Here is a 19,631-nt window from a genome sequence, read left to right as displayed (position 1 = left end):
GCACCTCTGAGCCCTCTGGATATGCCCTTCAGGTGAGCTGAGTAGGAGTGCATGGAGGAGCTGGGACCCCAGGACAGGACCAGCCCGTCCCCACCGCGGGAGCAGCAGGTGGTTGTGGCTCCCTAGGTGTGTGGGGGGGAGGCACAATGTCTTCCCCGCTTGCCCACTCCAGCACCCACTAGGGTGCAAAGTGAGCACTTGGGCCAGTAGGACGGTGGTCCTGGGGACCCTCACCACTCCTGAGCAGTGAGGGTCTCACATGGCACACAGGATCGCCCTTGCATAGGCTTCGGAGAGCAAACTGAAATTGTCCCCTACTTGTCCCTGGACCTCAGGCAGGCACTGGCTCTGACCCCCTCCAGCCCCCACTCCACTTCTGCCTCAGACATTTGCTTCTTTTGAATTCTGTCACTGTGGCAGGATTTATGTGATCAGAAAGTAAATACAATTTTAAACTGGGCGGGGGACACCCACCCCAGGTGATGTCTGCACCTGCTACCCCCTACTTACTGAGGTTTCTTCTCAGCCGCTGCCTCAACAGCTCAGCGAAGGCAAACAAGAAGTGGAGGGTGCTAGAAGCCCATCACACAGAGGCTCACGTCCACAGTTAACAGAGGTCCTAGGAATCCGGAAGAAGGGGTCAACACGCCTGTCATCAGTGAGGGAGGAATCCACCTTGCGCGCCGCTCACTTCTGACCAGGACCAGAACTTCACATTTCATGGGTCCAAGCGGCACAATCCAAGATCCTAAGCCAGCCCTGTGTGGGCCTGCCAGTGGGGAAGGCCGCCCCCCCCAACACCACAGGGCACCTCCCTAGGCTTCTGGTCCTGCTCCCCTGCACTTGCTACTATTTCCCCACTAGAATGTCAGCTCCTAAGGATGGGGCCCCACCTGGCCACGGTGCCGGGCATCCAGCAGGTGCTCCAGAAATGCACTTAAAGCCTGACTAGATGAGCTGAACAAAGAGGGGCTGGAGGCAGCAGGGGCATAGGTGCCATGAAGGGTGGCCCGTGTGGCTGCAGCTGACCATACAAAGGGACTGGGTGATGAGGGGTGTGAATGCTGAGGAGCAAGGACGTTCTCCCACGTTCTCACACCACCAAGGCCCACCGTTCATTCCTTCACTCTCATTCCTGTAACACACATCTGAACGCCTGTTGCGCGGCCAACCCAGATCTAGATTATTACAAGGAAGGTAGAGGGGGCCCTGCCCCAATAGAGGTTCCACTGATATTAAGCAAATGAAGCATGTGGGCGCTGAGCGCTGGGAAAGCAAGAGGTTAGAGACCTCCTGGAGAGGCTGCCCATGCCCAAGACGGCCCCACCATCTTCCCATCCCGGGTCACACCCCTCTGCCATCTCATTCCACAGCAAATCAGGCTGGCCTGTGTGAGGGTGACGGGTGACCGAGTGTGCGGGGTGCCCTCTGAGGCCAGGTGGTAAGGAGCACTGTGGCTCCCTTCCCTCCTGGGCCGCCTGCTCCAGGGGAGGGGCGGCCCCCATGGCTGAGGACACTCAGGCCGCACTGCGGCGAGCCCTATGCCCGCAGAAGAGGAGGCCCACAGCCAGCAGCTGGCACCTGTCCTGGAAGTGGGTCCCCGGCCCCAGCAAGCCTTCAGGGGATGCCCCAGCCTCACGAGAGGCCCCGAGCCAGAGCCACTCTGCCAAACCCCACCTGACACAGAGAGGTAACAGGAGCTAATTATTTCTGAGCCACTACATCTCGGGGTCACTGGTTATGTGGCAGCATAAAAGGAACATGCTAGACATCTGAGTGGACGCCCGGCCAAAGCGAGGGAGAGCTCCACATGATAGCTGAGGGCGGCGTGGTGATTTCTGATTGTTCCGTCTGAAAATAGCCTCTGTATACACGGAACAATTGCAAGCAGGGTCTCCCAGACATCTGCACACCCATGTTCACAGCCGCTGAGAGGCAGAAGCCATCCAGTGTCCAGATGGAAGTGTCCCCCGATGGAAGGACATACAGATGTGGCATGGATACACGGTGGGTTCAGCCTTAAATAGGAAGGGTGTTCTGACACCTGCTGCGACAGCCGTGGGTTAGGGGACCAGGATGGCTTTAAAGGCGTCCACCCCTGCCTGGTCCTCCTCCCACGCAGAAGGGGAGCCCCACTGCCCTCCTTGTTGGGTGGGATGCAGCGGCCGTGAGCTGGCATGGCTTCCCAGGCCCCTGAAAGGCAAGGCTTGCACTCAGGACTCATCATGGACACCAGCCACCAGGGTGCAAGGAGACCCAGGCCACGCGAGACAGCCGCCACCAGTGAGGTCTCTGCTGACAGCTGCAGTGCCCAGATGTGTGAGCCAGCCAGCCTCCACGTGGCCCGGTGCCAACCAGCGGCTGACCATGCTGCCCAGCACAGCCCCCCAAGCCCAGAGCACGGAGCAGGAGTGATGAGGGAGTAGTTTTACACCTTGAGTAAAACCTGCTTGATGTCTTTTGAGAGAGACTGAAAATCGAGACAGCGATTATTACCTTTGTTTCTCCAGCGTTTGAACTGTTTATTTCACACCCCTTTCCCCTCATGGCTACAGTGCCCCAGCTCAGTGTCTGCTCCCTCTCCCTCACCCCATGCAAAACGAGATTTGCTTAAAATATCTCCCAGGCTCTTTAAAGAAGCCAGCTGGGTGGGGAGGCTGCATCTGGTTCTGGAAACTCTGTGGTGGCTCCATAGACACCCGTCTGTAAAAGCTGCCCTAGCACAGGACACCGCTCTGGAGTCCTCAGCTCAGTTCCATGAGGGATCCCTAACCCCAGAAGCTGGTTTCACTGACCCATCGCAAGCTGGACACAGGCTGAGACGTAGGTGGCTGGGTGGTGGGGTGTCCCTGGTCCTCCCATGTGAAGGGCAGGCTCCAGACTCTGCCTCAGTCACCCTGGGACGTAGGCCATGTGCTGTCTGGACACTCCTGCAGTGGGCCAGGGGGCAGGCGGGGTGCGCCCCAGGTCGGCCGCGTGCACCATCACCTGGGCACAGGGTGAGCTTGGAGGACAACTGGTGGTCCAGGGGTCCTTGTCTGCGCCACGAGCCATGCCAGCCATCTCTCTGGTACCCTCACCTAGGTCCCTGCAGGAAAAAGAGGCAAGGCTTGGGGAAGGGTGGGGACCTGTGTCACCCTGCCCCCATGACAGGCCCCTGGGGCCTGGCCTTCCGTAGGCTCAGGCAGACTCAGAACTGCCCTAAGCCTGAGGAGGTCCCCCCACTGGTGCCCCTGCCTGGGCCTCAGACCCCTCACCTGTACGTGACCCAAGCAGCAGCGTGCCCACCTTCCAAGGGTGGGAAGGGGCTACTTGGGGGTGGTGCTGAGGAAGGGCATCATTCAGAGTGTACATAAACCCTAGGGGCCGTTCTGTCATCCCAGGACAGTAACTGATTCCGGCTGGAACGTCCCTGGACCCTGAGGCCTTGGGTCAGAGGTCGTGGAGACGGCAGAGTGGTTCCTCGTAGAGACTGCAGCCCACATGCCCACGGGATGCCCGCCCAACCCGTGTCTGTGACCCGCACCCGTGCCACCATGGGGCCCCTCGTGGAGACGCAGCCCGAATGTGGCTGTGCAGAAGCCTGGTGGCCCAGGATTCCATCTCTGTGGGGCCACAGGCCCAGGGCCCGCACATGGCAATGGCCATCCCACTTAGGGTGCCCGGAACCCAGCCTCAGGTGCCACTTGTCGTCGGGGTAAGGCGGCATGCCCTTAAAGCTAGCGACACTAGGAGGTGCTTTCTCTGCAGTCCACGTGCAGCCTCGACGGGACTCCCCGAGTCAGAGAATGGGGTGTAAGAGGACATCCTTGTGACGGCTCACAAAGCACATGCACGCGTGTAGGAAGGATGAGAGACAGGACGGGAGACACAGGGAGTCCTGCTGGGGCCTCGGGAAGGGAGCTTATGTCCCTGCAGGTCTGAATTCCCAGGAGAAAGGCATCAGGCACAGGGTCTGGACCCAGGGTGAGAAGGACGGCCGACCACTGGCGCAGGGGTGGGAGTTGAGGTCCAGGTAAGCCTGGGCAGCGTGTGGGGTGGTGGTATTATGACTGAGCCGGGGCCCCGCCTCACCCCGGTGCCCCCCTCACCACCCCCCATGCGCACGTGGTGAAACTGTAGTTGTCGTGGGCCTGGCCAGGACGGCCTGCGGGCCCCCCGCCGCCGCCACCGCTGTTGCTGTTGTTCACGCCCTTGAGGCCCAGGTAGGCGGGCGGCACTGTCTCCAGGTCCCCGGCTCTCAGCTGGAGCCACAGCTGGGTCGCCCTGGGGAGAGATGGGGAAGGACGCTCAGGACGCCAGACCTCGGCGAGACAGCCGCCGCGGCCGGAAGCTCTAGGGCCGGAGGGTGCCAAGGGCCGCTCACACTGAGCCCTGAGCCGCAGCCCTGCAGAGGGTCAAGGTGGCAGCTCGCACACTGTACGTATTTTATACGAAACACACAGGCACAGCTACAGTACGGTGAAGGTGCCGTGGCCCAGCGTCTGGCCGCCCGCCGAAACTCCCCATCACCGGTCAGCCCTGCTCACCCAGCACAGTGGAGCGTGAGCCAGCCCTGCCTAAGGGACACCCAGCCCAGCCCCGTGTACACGGGATGCCGCGCCCCCCACTGCCGTGGGGCCATGCTCTGCTGCTTGGCTCCCTGAGGAGTCAGGGCTGCCCCAGCGGCCCCACATACCTGCAGGAGGCCCCGGCACAGGCGGCAGGGGCCCGTGAAGAGCCCTCTGGCAGCAGGGAGGGCCGGGGGCTACGGGGGCCAGCGTACCTGTGGGAGGGCTGCTCACTCCTCTTCATGCACCGCACGAGGCAGCAGGTGAGGAAGGCCACGGACATGAGCAGGATGATAGCACAGCTGACGGTGGAGGCGATCACGGCCACCTTGAAGCCGAAGGTCTCGTACGGCGGCACCGCTGCAGGGAGACAAGGCTACTTCCTGCGCGGGGCTCGCCCAGGCTCTCGGCAAGCTCTGCTCCATGGGTGGGGAGCAGGGAGGTGCTGGTGGCTGGGGCCAAGTTCTGTGCAGAATGTTGTCTGAGCGGGACTATCAGGGAACACTGCCGTCTAAGAAAAGGGTGTCTTGGGGCGCCTGGGTGGCTCAGTTGTTCAGTGTCTGCCTTCGTCTCAGGTCATGATCCCAGGGTGCTGGGATCAAGCCCCGCGCCGGGCTCCCTGCTCAGCGGGAGGCCTGCTTCTCCCTCTCCCACTCCCCCTACTTGTGTTCCCTCTCTCGCTGTGTCTCTTCTCTGTCAAATAAATAAATAAATAAATAATCTTAAAAAAAAAAGCAAAGAAAAGAAAAGAAAGGGGTATCTGGGCAGGGTTTTTGAGGGTGTGTAGGAGTTCCGAGTGGCACGCTGGGAACAGCTCTGACAGTGAGGTCAGTGCAGCCTGGGCCCCAGATGCCCACATACAGTCCATGGCCTGCTTCCACAAGGTTGCAAGCCAGCACAACCCTCCAGGGGCCTATGGGCTGTCACTTTCTGGAAGGACTCAAAAAAGCAAGAAAAATTGCTGTGCTCAGGGTCAAAGGGCCTTTGCCACTTAATAGCCATGTGACCAGCTATGTGCCATGAAGTGGTTCTATTTCGTTATAAAGGGTGTTCTGGGAAAACAAGGCCTGGGGTTTTAGTGTGAGCGATACTGCATATCCTCCCTCGTCAGACACTGCTCATACTCCATCCCCGTCTCCTGCCCTAACCGAACATGGGCCACCCACACCGAGTACCTCTCCCGGCCTCCCCTGCAGTTACATGTCCACATTCCGCTCACTGGGGTGAGGAGAAGGGTGGGCAGCATTGTCTGAGGGCTTCCTTGCCCTGCCTGACAGGAACAGGTGCTCCCATCCCGGGCCATGTCCCCGAGCCGCAGCCCAGAGAGGCCTGGGTCCCTGTTACAGGGGGCGCCACAGGAGATGCCCTTCCTGAGGGCCATGGGCAAGAGAAAGCTTGGTGAACCTGTTCTCTTGGGTGTCCTGTCTCCTGGAGTCTAATCTGACAGGCGCCCTCCTTCTCAGACATTCATCCGGCACAGAAGCATTTTAAAGGCTCTGAGAAGTGCTGCAGCCTGTGACTCCTGCATTTTCCCATCTGTGTTGACCACGGAGCCCTCTCCCATGCACATACATCAACACAACAATGACTGCACTTTGGGAAATGCTGTGCTGGGTGCTATTAACACCCTGTACAACAAATACAACTCAAAAACTGGAAAGCTGTCTCTTCTCCCAACTGGGAACATCAGTGCCCCCAGTGCGAGGATCCGTGGCACCCTCCTAGTGCGATCGGCCATGTGCATGCACAAGAGGCCGAATGAATGAACAAACGTAGCTGCCCGCTTCAAAGACGACAGAGCGCTAGTTCCAACGTACAAGTGACCTCTCGGAGGTGAGCGGCCACCTCAGGGGCAGAGCCGGGGCCCCACTGCTGGGCCTGGAGTGCAAACGAAGACATGGAGCCCCATGTGGGCTGTTGAGCTGCCAGCACCAGGAGTAGACCCTACACAGAGGCCCCTCGCTGACCCGTATCCACAGCACCCCCGCCGTGGATTGGAAGCCCCTCACCCCCCACAGGTGCTGAGTCAGGGGGTGGCTTCAGGGGAGTGGGACTCACATTTGCACACAGGGGTCACTGAAGACCACTCGGCAACACTCCCCTTCCAGGCACAGGTGAGGAGGCCAGACCCAACCATCTGGTGGCCTGAGGGGCAGTGGAACACAATGACGGTCCCCACGGAAGTGCCGTTGCCACGGAGGACTTGGAGGGTGCCCCTCGGTGGTGGCTGCACACGTGTGCACACGCCTAGGGAAGAAAAGAGGAGAGATGGTGTGAGAACCATGCTGGCGGAAGCCCCACTAGCCACGGGACACTCTGGAGAACTGTCACGGCCCAGGCTACCACGCGTGGCGGCCATCCGGCCGGTGGCCACAGATAAAGGCAGAGCGGGTCCCACAGTAAGTGAACTCTGGAGACTCCAAGGACCACGGTGTTGAAAACATAACTTTGTGTCGGAAGACCATAAAGGCAAATTCAGGCGACCCCTGAACGTGGTTTGAACGGCTCGGGTCCACTGATGCTGGACTTATCACAGGACAGAACTGTCTGTGTAGTTCCCTTACCTGCGACTTTCCCAACGACGTCTGCTTCTCTCCAGCTCCCTTTACTGTAGGACCACAGCACGTAACACACCTAACACACAAGCCACGTGTCTAGCGGCTGTTGGTGTGATCAGTGGGGCTTCGGTCCCCAGGAAGCGGTAAGCAGCAGCAGCGGTGAGGTTTTGGGGAGAGTCTGAAGTTATACCTGAATATCAACCACGTGGAGTCAGCACCCGTGACTGTGCTCCGCCAGGCTGCAAGTGCTCGGCCCCACTGAGAACCTGGGGGGGCCCCACGGCTGCAATGTGAGGGAGAAGGTGAGCCAGGGGCCCTTAGGCTTTGTGCACTTTGTGGGGGGGGGGGCTCACTCCCGGATCAGCTAAGACACCCTGGGCATCTAATGGGTGCTTCGCTCCCATGAGCAGGGCAGTCCATCACTCCCTCACAGGTGGGGAAACTGAGGCATGACAAGGCTGGACAGTGCTTGGCCTTCCTGTGTGCACATGACCATCACCAGTGTCCCCGCTGCCACCAGCATCACAACTCTGATAGAATGTTCCAGTCAAGAAGGACTCTCACATCCCTAAAAAAAAAGAAGGACCCTCGCTCCCAGCCCAGTTCAGCACCCACAGCCATGCCAGAGGAGAGCAGGGAGGAATCCTCATCCCCCCTTTCCCGCGGGGACGCCGATCTCGCAGAGGGGGCTGACGCCATGGGGAGGGGCCCAGAAGTAACACTCGGCATAGCAGGAGGGGTTTCTCCCTACAGACCACCCTTACCTATCAACAACAGCGCCCAGAGTCACAACAGAGAAGTAGGGGTCAAGCAGAAAAGAAAAACAAATATCTCAAAAACCAGGGGTAGAGCAATCAGTTAAAAAAATTAAATACAAGACATTCATGTCAGAAAGGAAAAAGCAAAACTTCTGCATCCGATGACATGATCTTGGATCTAGAAAAACCCCCAGGAATCTAGTAAAAACCTACAGAAACAAATAAGAATTCCCAGGGGGCCACAGGAGACAAGACCGACACACGGAAATCTGCCATATTTCAGCACAGCAGCTGGGAACAGCCTGGAAGAGAGACGGAGACGGCAATCCCGCTCTCTTTTGTAGGACAAACTGAACAAAATAAGGGCAAAACTTAAACCATGAAAACTCTAAGACACTGCTGGTGGAAATAAAGTTCCTGAATGAAGGGAAGCCACCCATGCCTGCGGACAGGGAGACGGACTCCAGGGGGACGGACGCTCGCCTCCGCTCATCTGCACACGCAGCCTGTCCCAGAGTCCCAGCTGCTGGTCCCAAACTCGTAAGGAATTGCAGAAGACCCAGCAGCCCACACAAAAATGATCTCGAAAAAGAACAAGTTGGAGGACTCACACTTTCAAAAGTTTCCACAAAGCTACGGTGACAAAGGGACAGACATCGAGGTCAGTGGCGCAGAGCTGAGAGCCCAGAAATAAACTCGTATTCCCAATGAAGCGAGTTTTGACAAGGGTGTCAGGACGATTCAGTGGGACAAGAACAGTGTTCCAGCAACCGGTGCCTGACGACACTATTCACCTGCGGGCAGAGGGAGCAGCAGACTCCCCGCTGAGCAAGGAGCCTGATGAGCAGCTCGATCCCAGGACCCCAAGATGACCCGAACTGAAGGCAGATACTTCACTGACTGAGTCACCCAGGTGCCCTGCAGAAATTTTTTTTTTTTTTTTTTTTTTTAAGATTTTATTTATTTATTTGACAGACAGAGATCACAAGTAGGCAGAGAGGCAGGCAGAGAGAGAGGAGGAAGCAGGCTCCCCGCGGAGCAGAGAGCCCAATGCGGGGCTCGATCCCAGGACCCCGAGATCACGACCTGAGCCGAAGGCAGCGGCTCAATCCACTGAGCCACCCAGGCGCCCCCCCTGCAGAAATTATTATACTGAATTACAGAAGGGACCTGAATTTAGAAGTTGGTGAAGGATCGGACATTTCTCTACAGATGCACCAGTGGCCTATGACAAGATGCTCGGTGTCCTTCACCTTCAGGAAAGTGCTGCTCAGATCAGGGAGGTGCTGCTTCTCCTCCACAAGCGTCTGTCCCTGAGACAGAGCGGGACAGGTATACCAGGGGTGTGGGAACCCGAGCCCCGCGTGGCAGGCGGGAAGTGGCCCTAGCAGGGCCCAGCACACACATAGACAGTCGGTGTGTGATGCCGCCACACCCCGCTCAGCCACAGAACGGGGAGAGGAAAACACATCCACACAGACCTGTACACACACGTTCCCAGCAGCACTATTCACAACAGCTGGAACCTAGAAACTGCCCTCCCGCCCACCCGCTGATGAACGGATAAATGGCACACAGGACAAGCCACACACGGAATACCAAAGCACAGAGGAGCTGACCCACCGTGTGGCCCGGTCGGCCACAAAACCTCACGTGGTTGGACTGCATTTCCATGAACCTCCCGCAGGAGGCCAATCCTCAGGCAGAGAGTGGATCAGCCGGGGCGGGAGAGACACTGCTGCGGCACGCGTGGCTTCTTTCTGGGGTGATGAAAATGTCCTGGGGCAGACCGTGGGGAGGGCTGCCCGGATCTGCCGGACATGTTAAATACGATATACTTCAAAGAGTGAATCACATTGTATATGAATTATCTCTCAATAAAGCTCCAAACAACTTCAGGAAAAGACTTCTGTCAATCAAAGAAATGCACATTTGAAACGTGAGGCATTGTTTTGGGGCTGCTGGCAGGGTCAACGTTAAAATGACTAGCCTACCAAGATGGGTGGGGGGTGGAAGGGCGCTGACCCAGCACCCACCTTGTGGGGTGCCCAGTGGGACGCACACCCAGACTCCGGAGTGAGCTCTGAACTGACCAACCTCTCCCTCGACAGCCGACCGTGCATTCATGAATGGACGGAAGAAGGCCCAAGCCTGGGACCTCCACCAGGACCGCGGACCTGGACTCATGAGGTCCTTCTGGGCAGGGGGGTTTGGGAAGGGTAGACAGGCCAGAGACCGGCCATGTGGTCACCCTGAAGCCAACACTTCCCAGTCCCTGATTTAGACCTGTCACTTCTGCATTCTTCTGTGCTCAGTGGCTTCCTTGATACCGCCCTGCAAGGCTCTGGCCCTCGGGGAGGGGAGGCAGCTGAGTTCCGGGGGTGCTCGCCCTGGTCTGCCCTGCCCCCCACACCAGCACCCAGTCTGTACAGCTAGAACTTTCTCAAGAAAACCCAGGATGGAGCCACCAGTGAAAGGTCCAGGGTCAGGGTCAGGCTAGAAGGCATGGTAACAAATCCCTTCAACTCTGTGAGTATGTCTGTGATAACTTAAGACCCAGGGAGAGCGCCCCCAGCACGCCACATAAAACCCAGGATGGAGCCACCAGTGAAAGGTCCAGGGTCAGGGTCAGGCTAGAAGGCATGGTAACAAATCCCTTCAACTCTGTGAGTATGTCTGTGATAACTTAAGACCCAGGGAGAGCGCCCCCAGCACGCCACATGGCTGCATGTAACCAGGTGGCCCTCTAGACCCCTACCCCTGGGGCTCTGCCTGGCTGCACTTCGGGCCCTAGGAATCAAGGCAGCAAGGCTGTTCTGCAGCGCACTCCCCCACCCCACCAGCTGGGAGACCCTGTCACTCTGCCGCTCTGGGCCTGGGACAGGTTCTGGGCCTGGGACCTACCTGTCAGTGTGGCAGCTGGCTGGGCAGGGGGCCTGCCCCAGACAACAAGGCCCCAACAGGGAAACCACCACTATCATTGGGACACAGTGCGCCCTGGCGTGTGCACAGCGTGGGGGCAGGGCCCGCTGCCAACAGTCACATCCTGAGCTGTGGCCAGTTCCGGGGGCCTGGGGGCCCAACCTAGCTTTCACCATCCGGCAACGCTCCTCCCCAAGTGCTCCCAGCAGTGAGGGTGGGAGAGTGCGGGGGTGGCGCTGACCTGCAGGCTCTCCATGGCGCACCCGCAACGCAAGATGGGGGAAAAGGATGTGGGGGCTCACCCTGTGAACACGCAGCAGGGCTCCGGGAGAGGCCTGGCGCCCGCCCCAGCCCTGGGGCCTCAGACTCTGCCATTTCCCAGCAGCGAGCGGAGCTCAGACCCGTCAGGGGCCGGGAGTTGTGTCACAGCACGAGTGTGCAGCTTGAACACTTAAAAACCCAGGCCTGAGGAAATAATCCTGGTGAGTGAGGGGAGGGCCAGGAGCCCTGCCCACAGCTCACCCTGCAGAGGGGGCCAGGCTGGGCGCTCAGGCCTCCGTGATCTCAGAGCCTGGACGGGATGCGGACAAGCAGGAGGGTGGTCCTGCCCTGTGGGGAAGACCCCAGCCCCCAAACCTCAGGCCCCCTCCATGGGGTCAGACTCTGCTCCACCGTCTCCCAGACCCAGGTCCTTGCTCAGACTCCATGTCCCCATCTGCGAAACAGGGTGCCCTGCCCCCAGGGTCATGGCGAGGACCACCCCATGGAAACCTTAGAGTCATGCCTGGAGCTCACTTATAACACTTTCCCCTGGGAGGGGGCAATGCCTCTTCTGACCCTCCAGGCCGAGGTAACCAAGCCAACCTCCCAGCCCCAGGCTCCTACGGGCTCTCCTGCATCCCTTCCCTGGCTGAGCCCATTTGCCAGAAGAGGAAGCTGAGGTCCACCGTGTCCCCCAGCACCCCAGGTGTCCACTGGCAGGGTCCCCACAAGACCTTTCCACTGGTGACACACAGCCAGGCCAGAGCAGGGAGGCGGCACGGTGCCAAAGGGCTACTGGGGATTTGAAACACCTACCTACCTCAGCCCCCCCGACCCCCCAACACATCCTGAGGAGTCACCAAGGCCTAGCAGCTGGGCCAGCTGGCTCCAGCCACCGCATCTGCAAACCCAGCCTCTGCCCAGTCCGGAGACCCCCAGGACCCCCCCCCACCCTTTCACTAGCCCACCAACAGCCCCTCCCTTGATGTCTAAGAGGCAAATCCCATCTTTTCCCATCCCTGCTGAAAACCCACACAGACACCTCGCCGGCCAGGCTGGCCCTCCACCTGGAAGCCGCAGCCCTCGGCCTTTGCCGCCTCGCTCCTCAGGCCCTTTATGACCCTCTCTCTTTTCCGCTACGTTCAAATACATCTTAAAGGAGGAAAAACACAGCAAATGGATTTGATGCAAAGAAGACACAAACCCAAACCAAACCTGTGGGCTCCCTGGACAGGAAAGGACAGACCTGCGCTGGACTGCCCACCTCCTCACCCCCTGACGCCCTCACACACGGAGGGGAGCAGGGCCTGACCTCGGCGCTTCCCCAGCCCAGCCCGCAGGCTGCGGGGGTGGGGGGGGGGGCGCGGGGGGAGAGAACAAGCCTCTCTTGTTAATCTTTTATCTGGAACCTTGGACCATAGGCCGACCCCTCTCATCCTTCTTCCTGGAGACCCAGCTGCCCTCAAACCCTGACCTCACCCACAGGGGGCCCAGGTAAATAAGTTACCTACCCCCTTTCTGCCAAAGGATCACGGGAGATAGGGAGGCCAGCTTCAGGGCTAGCCCACCAAGGGCCTGGGTCTCTCTGCCACGTGGGACTTGCTTCTTGCTGAGTCTGTTTCCCTTAAATGGAAAGGGAGACCCCAGGAGGAGAGTTTAAAAGGGTGACCTGCACACACACAGGTGTTCTATGGGGGGTGGGACCCCCACGATCCCAGCAGGAGGGACAGCCACACGTGGGAGGCCCATAGTCCTGGTTTGTGTCCTCAGGCAAGACACCCGCCCTCTCAGAGTGGGTCTCCTTTCCCCATGGGGGGGGGCGGGCCTGGACGTTGGCCACTGTGGAGACTAGATCATCCAGGCACTCCCCTGGCCGCTGGCAGGTGACCTCACACCAGCGGAATACACAGTGCCTTCCAGAGCAGAACCAGGCTGACTCCAGCCCTTTCAGGGGAGAACATCGAGGCTCTGCCCACACCTGGCAGGAGGCCGAGCTGGCCTTGGGGGGGGAACACAGGCCACATCTGGATTCCACGGCTCCCCCTGGGCCTCAGTCTCTTCTTCATGAAAAGGGTGCAGGTCAGCTGTGCAGCAGGAGCGACGCCCAGGGCATGCCCTCGCCATCCTGGGTCCTCCTGCTGCTCCTTCCCAGGCCCCTCAAGGCCTTCCAGAAGGTTCGGGGGTGAGGGCACCTCTGGCGGCTGGAACCCTGTGTCCCTCCTGCAGTCCTATACAATCTCTCCCATCAGGGAGTTGCTGCAGCTGCTCTGGGACGAGGTCCAGAGCCGGCGGGAGCCGTGGGCCGTGGAAGGGCGGCCTCCCTGGTGGGCTGGGCACCCAGGCAACTACTCCACAAACATTTAAGCCCCTGCTCTGAGCCAGCCTCTCCCCGCCCACCTGCCCTTCAGCAGCCACACATGGGTGATGCGGGAAGAATGCGGACCCCAGGACACAGCTGGACTTCAACGCCTCATCTCAGGAGAGCAGAGCAATGTGTCCATTTTACGACTGCAGGACACCCCCAACTGCTATGTTTAAGGGAGTGCCAAAGTGTCTCCAAAAGACCCGCCCCACACACACATCCCTTCACAACCCCACCGGAACAAGAGGGAATCCACTTCACAGCTTGAAAGACCAGGGCCAGGGGGCAGGGGAATGGTGGAGTCTGGATGGACCTGTTACCTGGGAGCAGAAGGACCATGGCCAGGGTGGGCACACAAGCCCCCCAACTCCACCTGGCCCATCCACAAGCATGGGGGCAGGTATACCATGCCCACCACTCAGCACATGGGGAAACTGAGGGGAGAGGTAGAGAGACACATCCCAGGTCAGAGGGAGGGGGGTCCGAACCCAAATGCTGGGGAAGGACTCCTGTGGGCTGGGAGCTCCCCCTCCCCAGGCTCACATCTGGGAGAGGGCTGAGCGGTAGCTGATCAGAAGCAGGGGTGGAGGGGCGCCTGGGTGGCTCAGTGGGTTAAGGCCTCTGCCTTCGGCTCAGGTCATGATCTCAGGGTTCTGGGATGGAGCTCCGCATTGGGCTCTCTGCTCAGCAGGGAGCCTACTTCCTCCTCTCTCCCTGCCTGCCTCTCTGCCTACTTGTGATCTCTCTCTGTCAAATAAATAAATAAAAATAAAAATAAAAAAAGAAGCAGGGGTGGAGTTGGGCTGGGCTGGCCAGAGGGCAGGGACTGGCCTCGAAGAAACCCTTCTGTCCCTGCCCCCCCCCCGCCGCCGCCGCCCCAGGCAGAGTTCTCAGCAGTCTTTTGTATGCAAACACATCAGGGCCTCCATCCCAGTAGAAGTTCTGCTTGTGCAAACCCCTTCTTGGGCAACACCCACCTCCCCGGGGGTGGGGCAACAAAGCCACAGGGTCCGCGCGGAACAGAGCAGCAGTGGCAAAGCACCGCATGCAGGAGGGGATGGGGTGCGAGGGGGGTCAAAGAAAATAAACGCCCCTCACCCAGCCATGGGCAGGTCTCAGCTCCCACTCCCAAAGCTGAGCACCTCTGCTCTGCAGGCAACTTACCTCCTTGGGCCTCAGTTTCCCCATTTGAGAAGAACCTGCCTTCCCGTGCCCCCCCCCCCCAGCGTGGCAGATGTCATTGTTTTAGGCCTGAATGGGCTGCCCCCCAGGGGGTGTGACCTGGGCCAGCCTGCTCCTCCAGGTCCACCTTCCACGTGTGGGCACAGGTCCACCTGGCCTGGGGCACAGGTGTGCAGAGACCCTCGGGCTCAAGGAGGAGGGGCAGCGCGCACTAAAGGGAGGCTCTGGGACATCTGCTGCTGCTTCTAGGAGGGTTAGGCTTTAGACGCAGTCATGCAGCAAAGCCAGCGTTCAAACCTGGGCCTTCGGAGGTGTTCCCACACCCCAGCCAAGCACGACGGTGAAGCCTCATCAAAACACTCTCGAAATCAATCACAAAGTAAGCCAACTGTCAGCCCTCCTTCCGGAGACCCCGGACCTCGCGCCGGGCCCGACAGTCGCGGGACCTCGGGCAGGCGTCCTCCCCTCCAGGCTCAGTTTCCCCGCCTGTGAAGTGGGGCGGGGAGGCAGCCAGCGGCATCTCCCCGCAAAGCGAGGCGGGTTCCCCACGTCCGCCTCACTGACTTCCCCCGTAAGCAGCCGGCCAGGAGCCGGCGCCGCACCGGGAGAGGGCGCGCACCTGGGCGGGTGGGCTGCTGGGCGCCGCCGCCTGGTTTCGGACCGCCTGCAGCCGGACTTCGGCTCCGCTGGGGCGCCGGCTCGGCCCGCAGAGCGGGTCGGGGAGGCTCGTTCTCTGGCGGGGGTCGGGCTGGGGGCCGTCCCGGACCCGGCTGTGCGCCCCTTCTCCCGGCTGTGCGCTCCTGCCCCCACGGCTGTGCGCTCCCCCTCCCCGCCTCCGCCGTGCCGCCCGCCTCGCAACTTCCCTGTCCGTGAAATGGGTGCAGAGCCCCACTCGCGGCCCGCAGCTCCGGCGCTCACCTGTGCGGCTCCCCGGGGCAGGCTCCTCGTCCCCCTCACGCTCCCGGGGCCTCGCCTTACGGCGAGGGGTCGCGGCTGCCGTGGGCATCCCGGCCTCCGCGGCGTTCTGCTGGGACTGCGGGGCCGGAGCTCGGGGGGCGGGGCAGCCCTGGACACGCCCTCCAGGGGCCCCTCCCCACGGGCCTGGGGGCGTGGCCGGCCCCGCGGGAGCCCCAACCCCCAAGGGGCCAAGCTGTCTGTGCAGGAAGTCTCGCTCCAGGGCCTTGCAAGGGCTCTGCCCTCGGCTCCCGCCCCTCCGAACACCCCGGTCCCCCAGGCCAGGTGTCCTCCGTGAGGGGCACGTGGCTGCCCCATCTGTGTCACCATGAGCCAGGCCCTCTTAGCTAGGGCTCGATGTTGTTGGCCTTCACTGAGGAACCCCGGGTGCTGGGGACACATTCAGATTCCTGGGTTCTGGCTGTGCCCCCACCTACACATGCGGGGGAACTGCCCTCTCCCAGCTCTCCCCCTCCAGCTCAACTACTTTGGGTCGTGGTACCGGGCTGGGTCCAGAGCTTCGGCCTGCCCCTTCCTCTCCCCAGACCCCGCCCAGCTCAGTCCCCGCGCCCCGCCCCGTCGACCGCCCAGTGGGCTCTCCTAACATCTACACAGGATCTGAGGAGGCTCTGGGTGGTTCAGGCCGCTGCTGAGTAGGCTGGTCGCCCTGCAGAGAAGGGGGAAGCTTCTTTATCAGCAAGAACAGCAGATGCAAAGGTCCTGAGGTTGGAAGCTTGAGGAACAGCCAAAAGTCCGGTGGCTGACTCAGAAAGTCTGGGAAGTTGGCCCAGGTGGACAGGACTGGCTCTGAAGGGTCTGGCAGGTGGCAGCAAAGAGGTGAGTGTTCTCCTGGGACCACAGAGTAGCATTTCAGCAGAGCAGCTCCCCGCCCCCACCCGACTGTCCTGCGCCTTTGCTTTCCCAGCCCAGTAGAATATGTAAGGGGCACACCCCTCTCCTGGGTGGGAGTTGCTTTTGCCTCATAATATCCGCTCCCCACTTCAGACCTGTGGACCACATAGGATGAGTTTCTTCGATTCCCTTGACTAAGCAGGTGTTTCCCATTTGCCATGTTGGGAAGCCAGGTGAGTCCTCAGGGCTCCTCCACGCCATGCCAGGGGACTGGAGGCCCAGAATTCCCTTCCAGATGCCCCCTAGCCCAACTCCAGGGCTTACACACAGGGCTGGAGGGGAGGTGGGATGGCCTTCAGGACCCCAAAATGCTGAATTGAGCCTGGCCACTTAGGGTGTGTATGTTTTCTGGGGCTGCTGTAACAAGGGGCCGTGGACTGAGGCTCAGGATAATAGCAATGTGCTCACGGGGTTCTGGGGGGCCCGAAGTCTAAAATCAGGTGTCAGCAGAGCCCCCCCACCCACCCAAAGGCACTAGGAAGGATCTGTCTCAGGCCTCTCTCCAGCTTCCTTGGCTGGTGGCAGCACCATCCCAGACTTCATGTGGCTGGCAGTCCCTTTGTACATTTCTGTCGCTGTGCCCAAATTTCCCCTCTTTTATAGGGACACCAATCTTATTGGGGTAACATCAGTCCTTTTGACCTCCCTGTAACTTGGTCACCTAGAGAAAGACGCTGTCTCCAAACACAGCATGTTTGGGGTGCTGGGGGTTAGGACTTCAGCTCTTAAATTTTGGGGGTGGGTGGACACAATTCAGCCTGTAGCAGATGGTATCAAGGTCGGGGACAGACATTTTTCTTGGTGTGTGGCTTGGTTGCATGTTCTGGGTGTTCAAGTATGTGGTGCTGGCCTCCTTCTGTACCAGTAGACAGCTAAGGGTGGCCCAAGACCTCTGCCATGTCCCATGGGAAACCATGTCCCTCATCATGGGTCAGGGCACACACTTGCCACCAAAGCCATCTCTACAAGCAGCAGGAGGCCTTGGGGTTGGTTCTGGAAGAGAGTCCACAGCTGATAGGAGCCACGAGCTGAACTGCCCTGTCTACTGATTCTGGGGCCTCTTGGAGAGTCCAGCAACACTAACTGTGTGCAGGAAGGGAAACTGAGGCCTGGGAGGGAAAGCACTTGGCTCAACTCAAGTGCTTTGGGTAGACCCACTGCCTGGGCCACCCCCTGGGCCCAACATCTCAGCCCTTCACCTCTGACGGTCTCCTGCCATGCCTTGGGCCTTAATGTTCCCATCCGAGGGACAGAGAATGTTGTGTCACCCTCCTGAAACCTCAGAGGCTGTGACATGATCAGCGATGGAGTTGTGCCACAGAGGAGGCCACACAGGCCCCATGGGAGTTTGCATTTACCGCACCCCCCCCCCCCCCCCCACCTAACCCCTGCCTCTCCATGTCCTGGCTGGGAGCAGTGCCTGGACCAGGTCTGGCTGGTGCCTCTTTGCCCTCGGGCACTGGCTGCCTCCTCCAGGAAGCCCTCCCTGCTCACCTGCCCCTACAAAGCTGATCTCTGTGTGTGTGACCTCAAAGCCAGTATTGTGTCTAAAACAGAGAGGACTGTGCTTCCCCTCGTTCCTGTGGAAGAGACCAGGAAGGAACTTGTGGGCCGCTGTTGGAGAGGCAAGAAGAGCCCAGCACAGACGCCTAAGGCACCGATTAAAGCCTTGGCCTCTCTGGCCCCCATCCCATGACCTGCTCCTTGTCTCAGTTTACAGCTGGGAGCAGACAGTATGCTAGAATATTTGTGCCATGAATGACTTTGTGGAAAGGAACGGGGGAGAGGAAAGCGGTCTGAGGCCCACGGTCTCAGGGTTCTGCTCTGTAAAATGGGCCAACACACATGCTGCCAGAAACAAAGGGATGGTGAGGCTCTACCCTGGGGGGGGGTCCCTCTTCCTGAAGGGCTGTCCCAGGTTGACTGATGTGTCCATGGGCACTGGTGGCCTGGGGTACAGGGGCCTGTGCATAAGCCCGGTGGGGGGCAGGGGTGGTTATTGGTGTGTTTCCCTCAAATCGGATAATAACTGTAGAAGGGCTAAATGTTTTTTGTTTTTCTTTAAGTATTCCTGATTGTTTTGCTCCTACTCAACAGAAGCATGAGATTTCCATCCTAAAAACCTCTGACAATGGACCAGGTCCAGAACGTTCGTTGCAAGATGCTAAGAGTTAGGGAAGCAATGTGGCCTCGTGGGCTGGCCTTTTTTTTTTTTTTTTTTAATTAAAGCAATTTTCAATAAAATAACATGAACTTGTAGCTCCAATGAGCTGAATGTGTGGGGAGGACTTGCCCCACAACGGCGCCCTCCGTGCACTTGGGCCCTCCAGCTGTCCCACAGGAAGGCAGCAGCCCGGTCCCCTTCCGCAGGTGAGCCCCTGCCTGGAGCCCGCTGCCTGCCAGGGTCCGGCTCTCACTGCCCAGCTGTCCTCCCTGACAGGCAGCCTGCACATGCCAGCTTGCCTGGCCTCTCAGGAGCGGGGGATGGGTCCCCCAAGTGCCATTGAGCTGCCACCCCACAGGTTCACCGTGACAGTTCGGGGATGACGCAGCAAGGCATCTCCCCACCTCCTGCCAGGAGACAGGCCTCAGGGCCACATGCTTCCCTGGAAGGTGAAAGCAGCTGGTAGATTCACAGACAGGATCCCACCAGCCCCTCCCAGGCGCCAGGCCTGCACAGGGCACGGGACACAGCGGACACGAGAGGGACATGGCCTGAGGGGTTGCTCCCCACCTCTGGGCTGCAGGCCACTGTTTTCTGCTTCTTCACTCTTCTTTGTGTCATCTGAAGTTTCTGCAACAAGTGTGGATCCATCTAATCCGAGAACAGGAGAATAGTAAAACATTTAATGCTAAGGGACCTGTAACGACTGCATGCATTCACAAGATGGTCCAGGTCCCACTGTAAAAAGATGGGTGAGAACCCTTGTTTACAGATAGGCAAACTGAGGCACGGGGAAAGGGACTGCCCCATCCAGGGCCATGCACCTCAATGAGAGGGTTCCGGGCCCTGCTGGGGGCGGAGACTTGTGTTCAGAGCCTCCAGGGCTCCCCAGCAACTGGAGCAGTAGCAAGTGCACAGGAGGGTCAAGGGCAATCCAGGCGCTTAGCGCTCATGAGCCGGCTAAGCCTCTTTGAGCCCTGCACCTGCCTAGTGAGTCCCCAGTCACCA

At 59.6% G+C, this 19,631-nt stretch overlaps 1 protein-coding gene across 1 annotated transcript; it reads right to left on the bottom strand.

Moving 5' to 3' along the window:
- Nucleotides 1–2,503: 2,503 nt before the first annotated feature.
- Nucleotides 2,504–15,631, bottom strand: SUSD3 (sushi domain containing 3). The gene is made up of 5 exons (XM_046023852.1): nucleotides 15,512–15,631; nucleotides 6,609–6,797; nucleotides 4,766–4,910; nucleotides 4,108–4,266; nucleotides 2,504–3,088 (listed from the first exon to the last, which is right to left on the bottom strand). The coding sequence occupies exons 1-5, from the start codon at nucleotides 15,597–15,599 to the stop codon at nucleotides 2,893–2,895; spliced, it is 777 nt and encodes a 258-aa protein (XP_045879808.1). The 5' UTR covers nucleotides 15,600–15,631; the 3' UTR covers nucleotides 2,504–2,892.
- Nucleotides 15,632–19,631: the final 4,000 nt, after the last annotated feature.

Source organism: Meles meles, chromosome 11 (assembly GCF_922984935.1).
Source record: "Meles meles chromosome 11, mMelMel3.1 paternal haplotype, whole genome shotgun sequence".
NCBI classification, from domain to species: Eukaryota; Metazoa; Chordata; class Mammalia; order Carnivora; family Mustelidae; genus Meles; species Meles meles.
Note: the sequence above shows the minus strand (reverse complement) of the source record. Positions and strands in the feature narration are given on the sequence as shown.

Coding starts and splice junctions, on each gene's coding strand:
- SUSD3 (XM_046023852.1), bottom strand. CDS start 15,599: ATGCCCACGGCAGCCGCGACCCCTCGCCGTAAGGCGAGGCCCCGGGAG. Junction 4,267..4,765: donor AGTGAGCAGCCCTCCCACAG/GTACGCTGGCCC, acceptor ATCTCTCCCCAG/GGCGACCCAGCTGTGGCTCC. Junction 3,089..4,107: donor GACAACTACAGTTTCACCAC/GTGCGCATGGGG, acceptor TTTTTCCTGCAG/GGACCTAGGTGAGGGTACCA.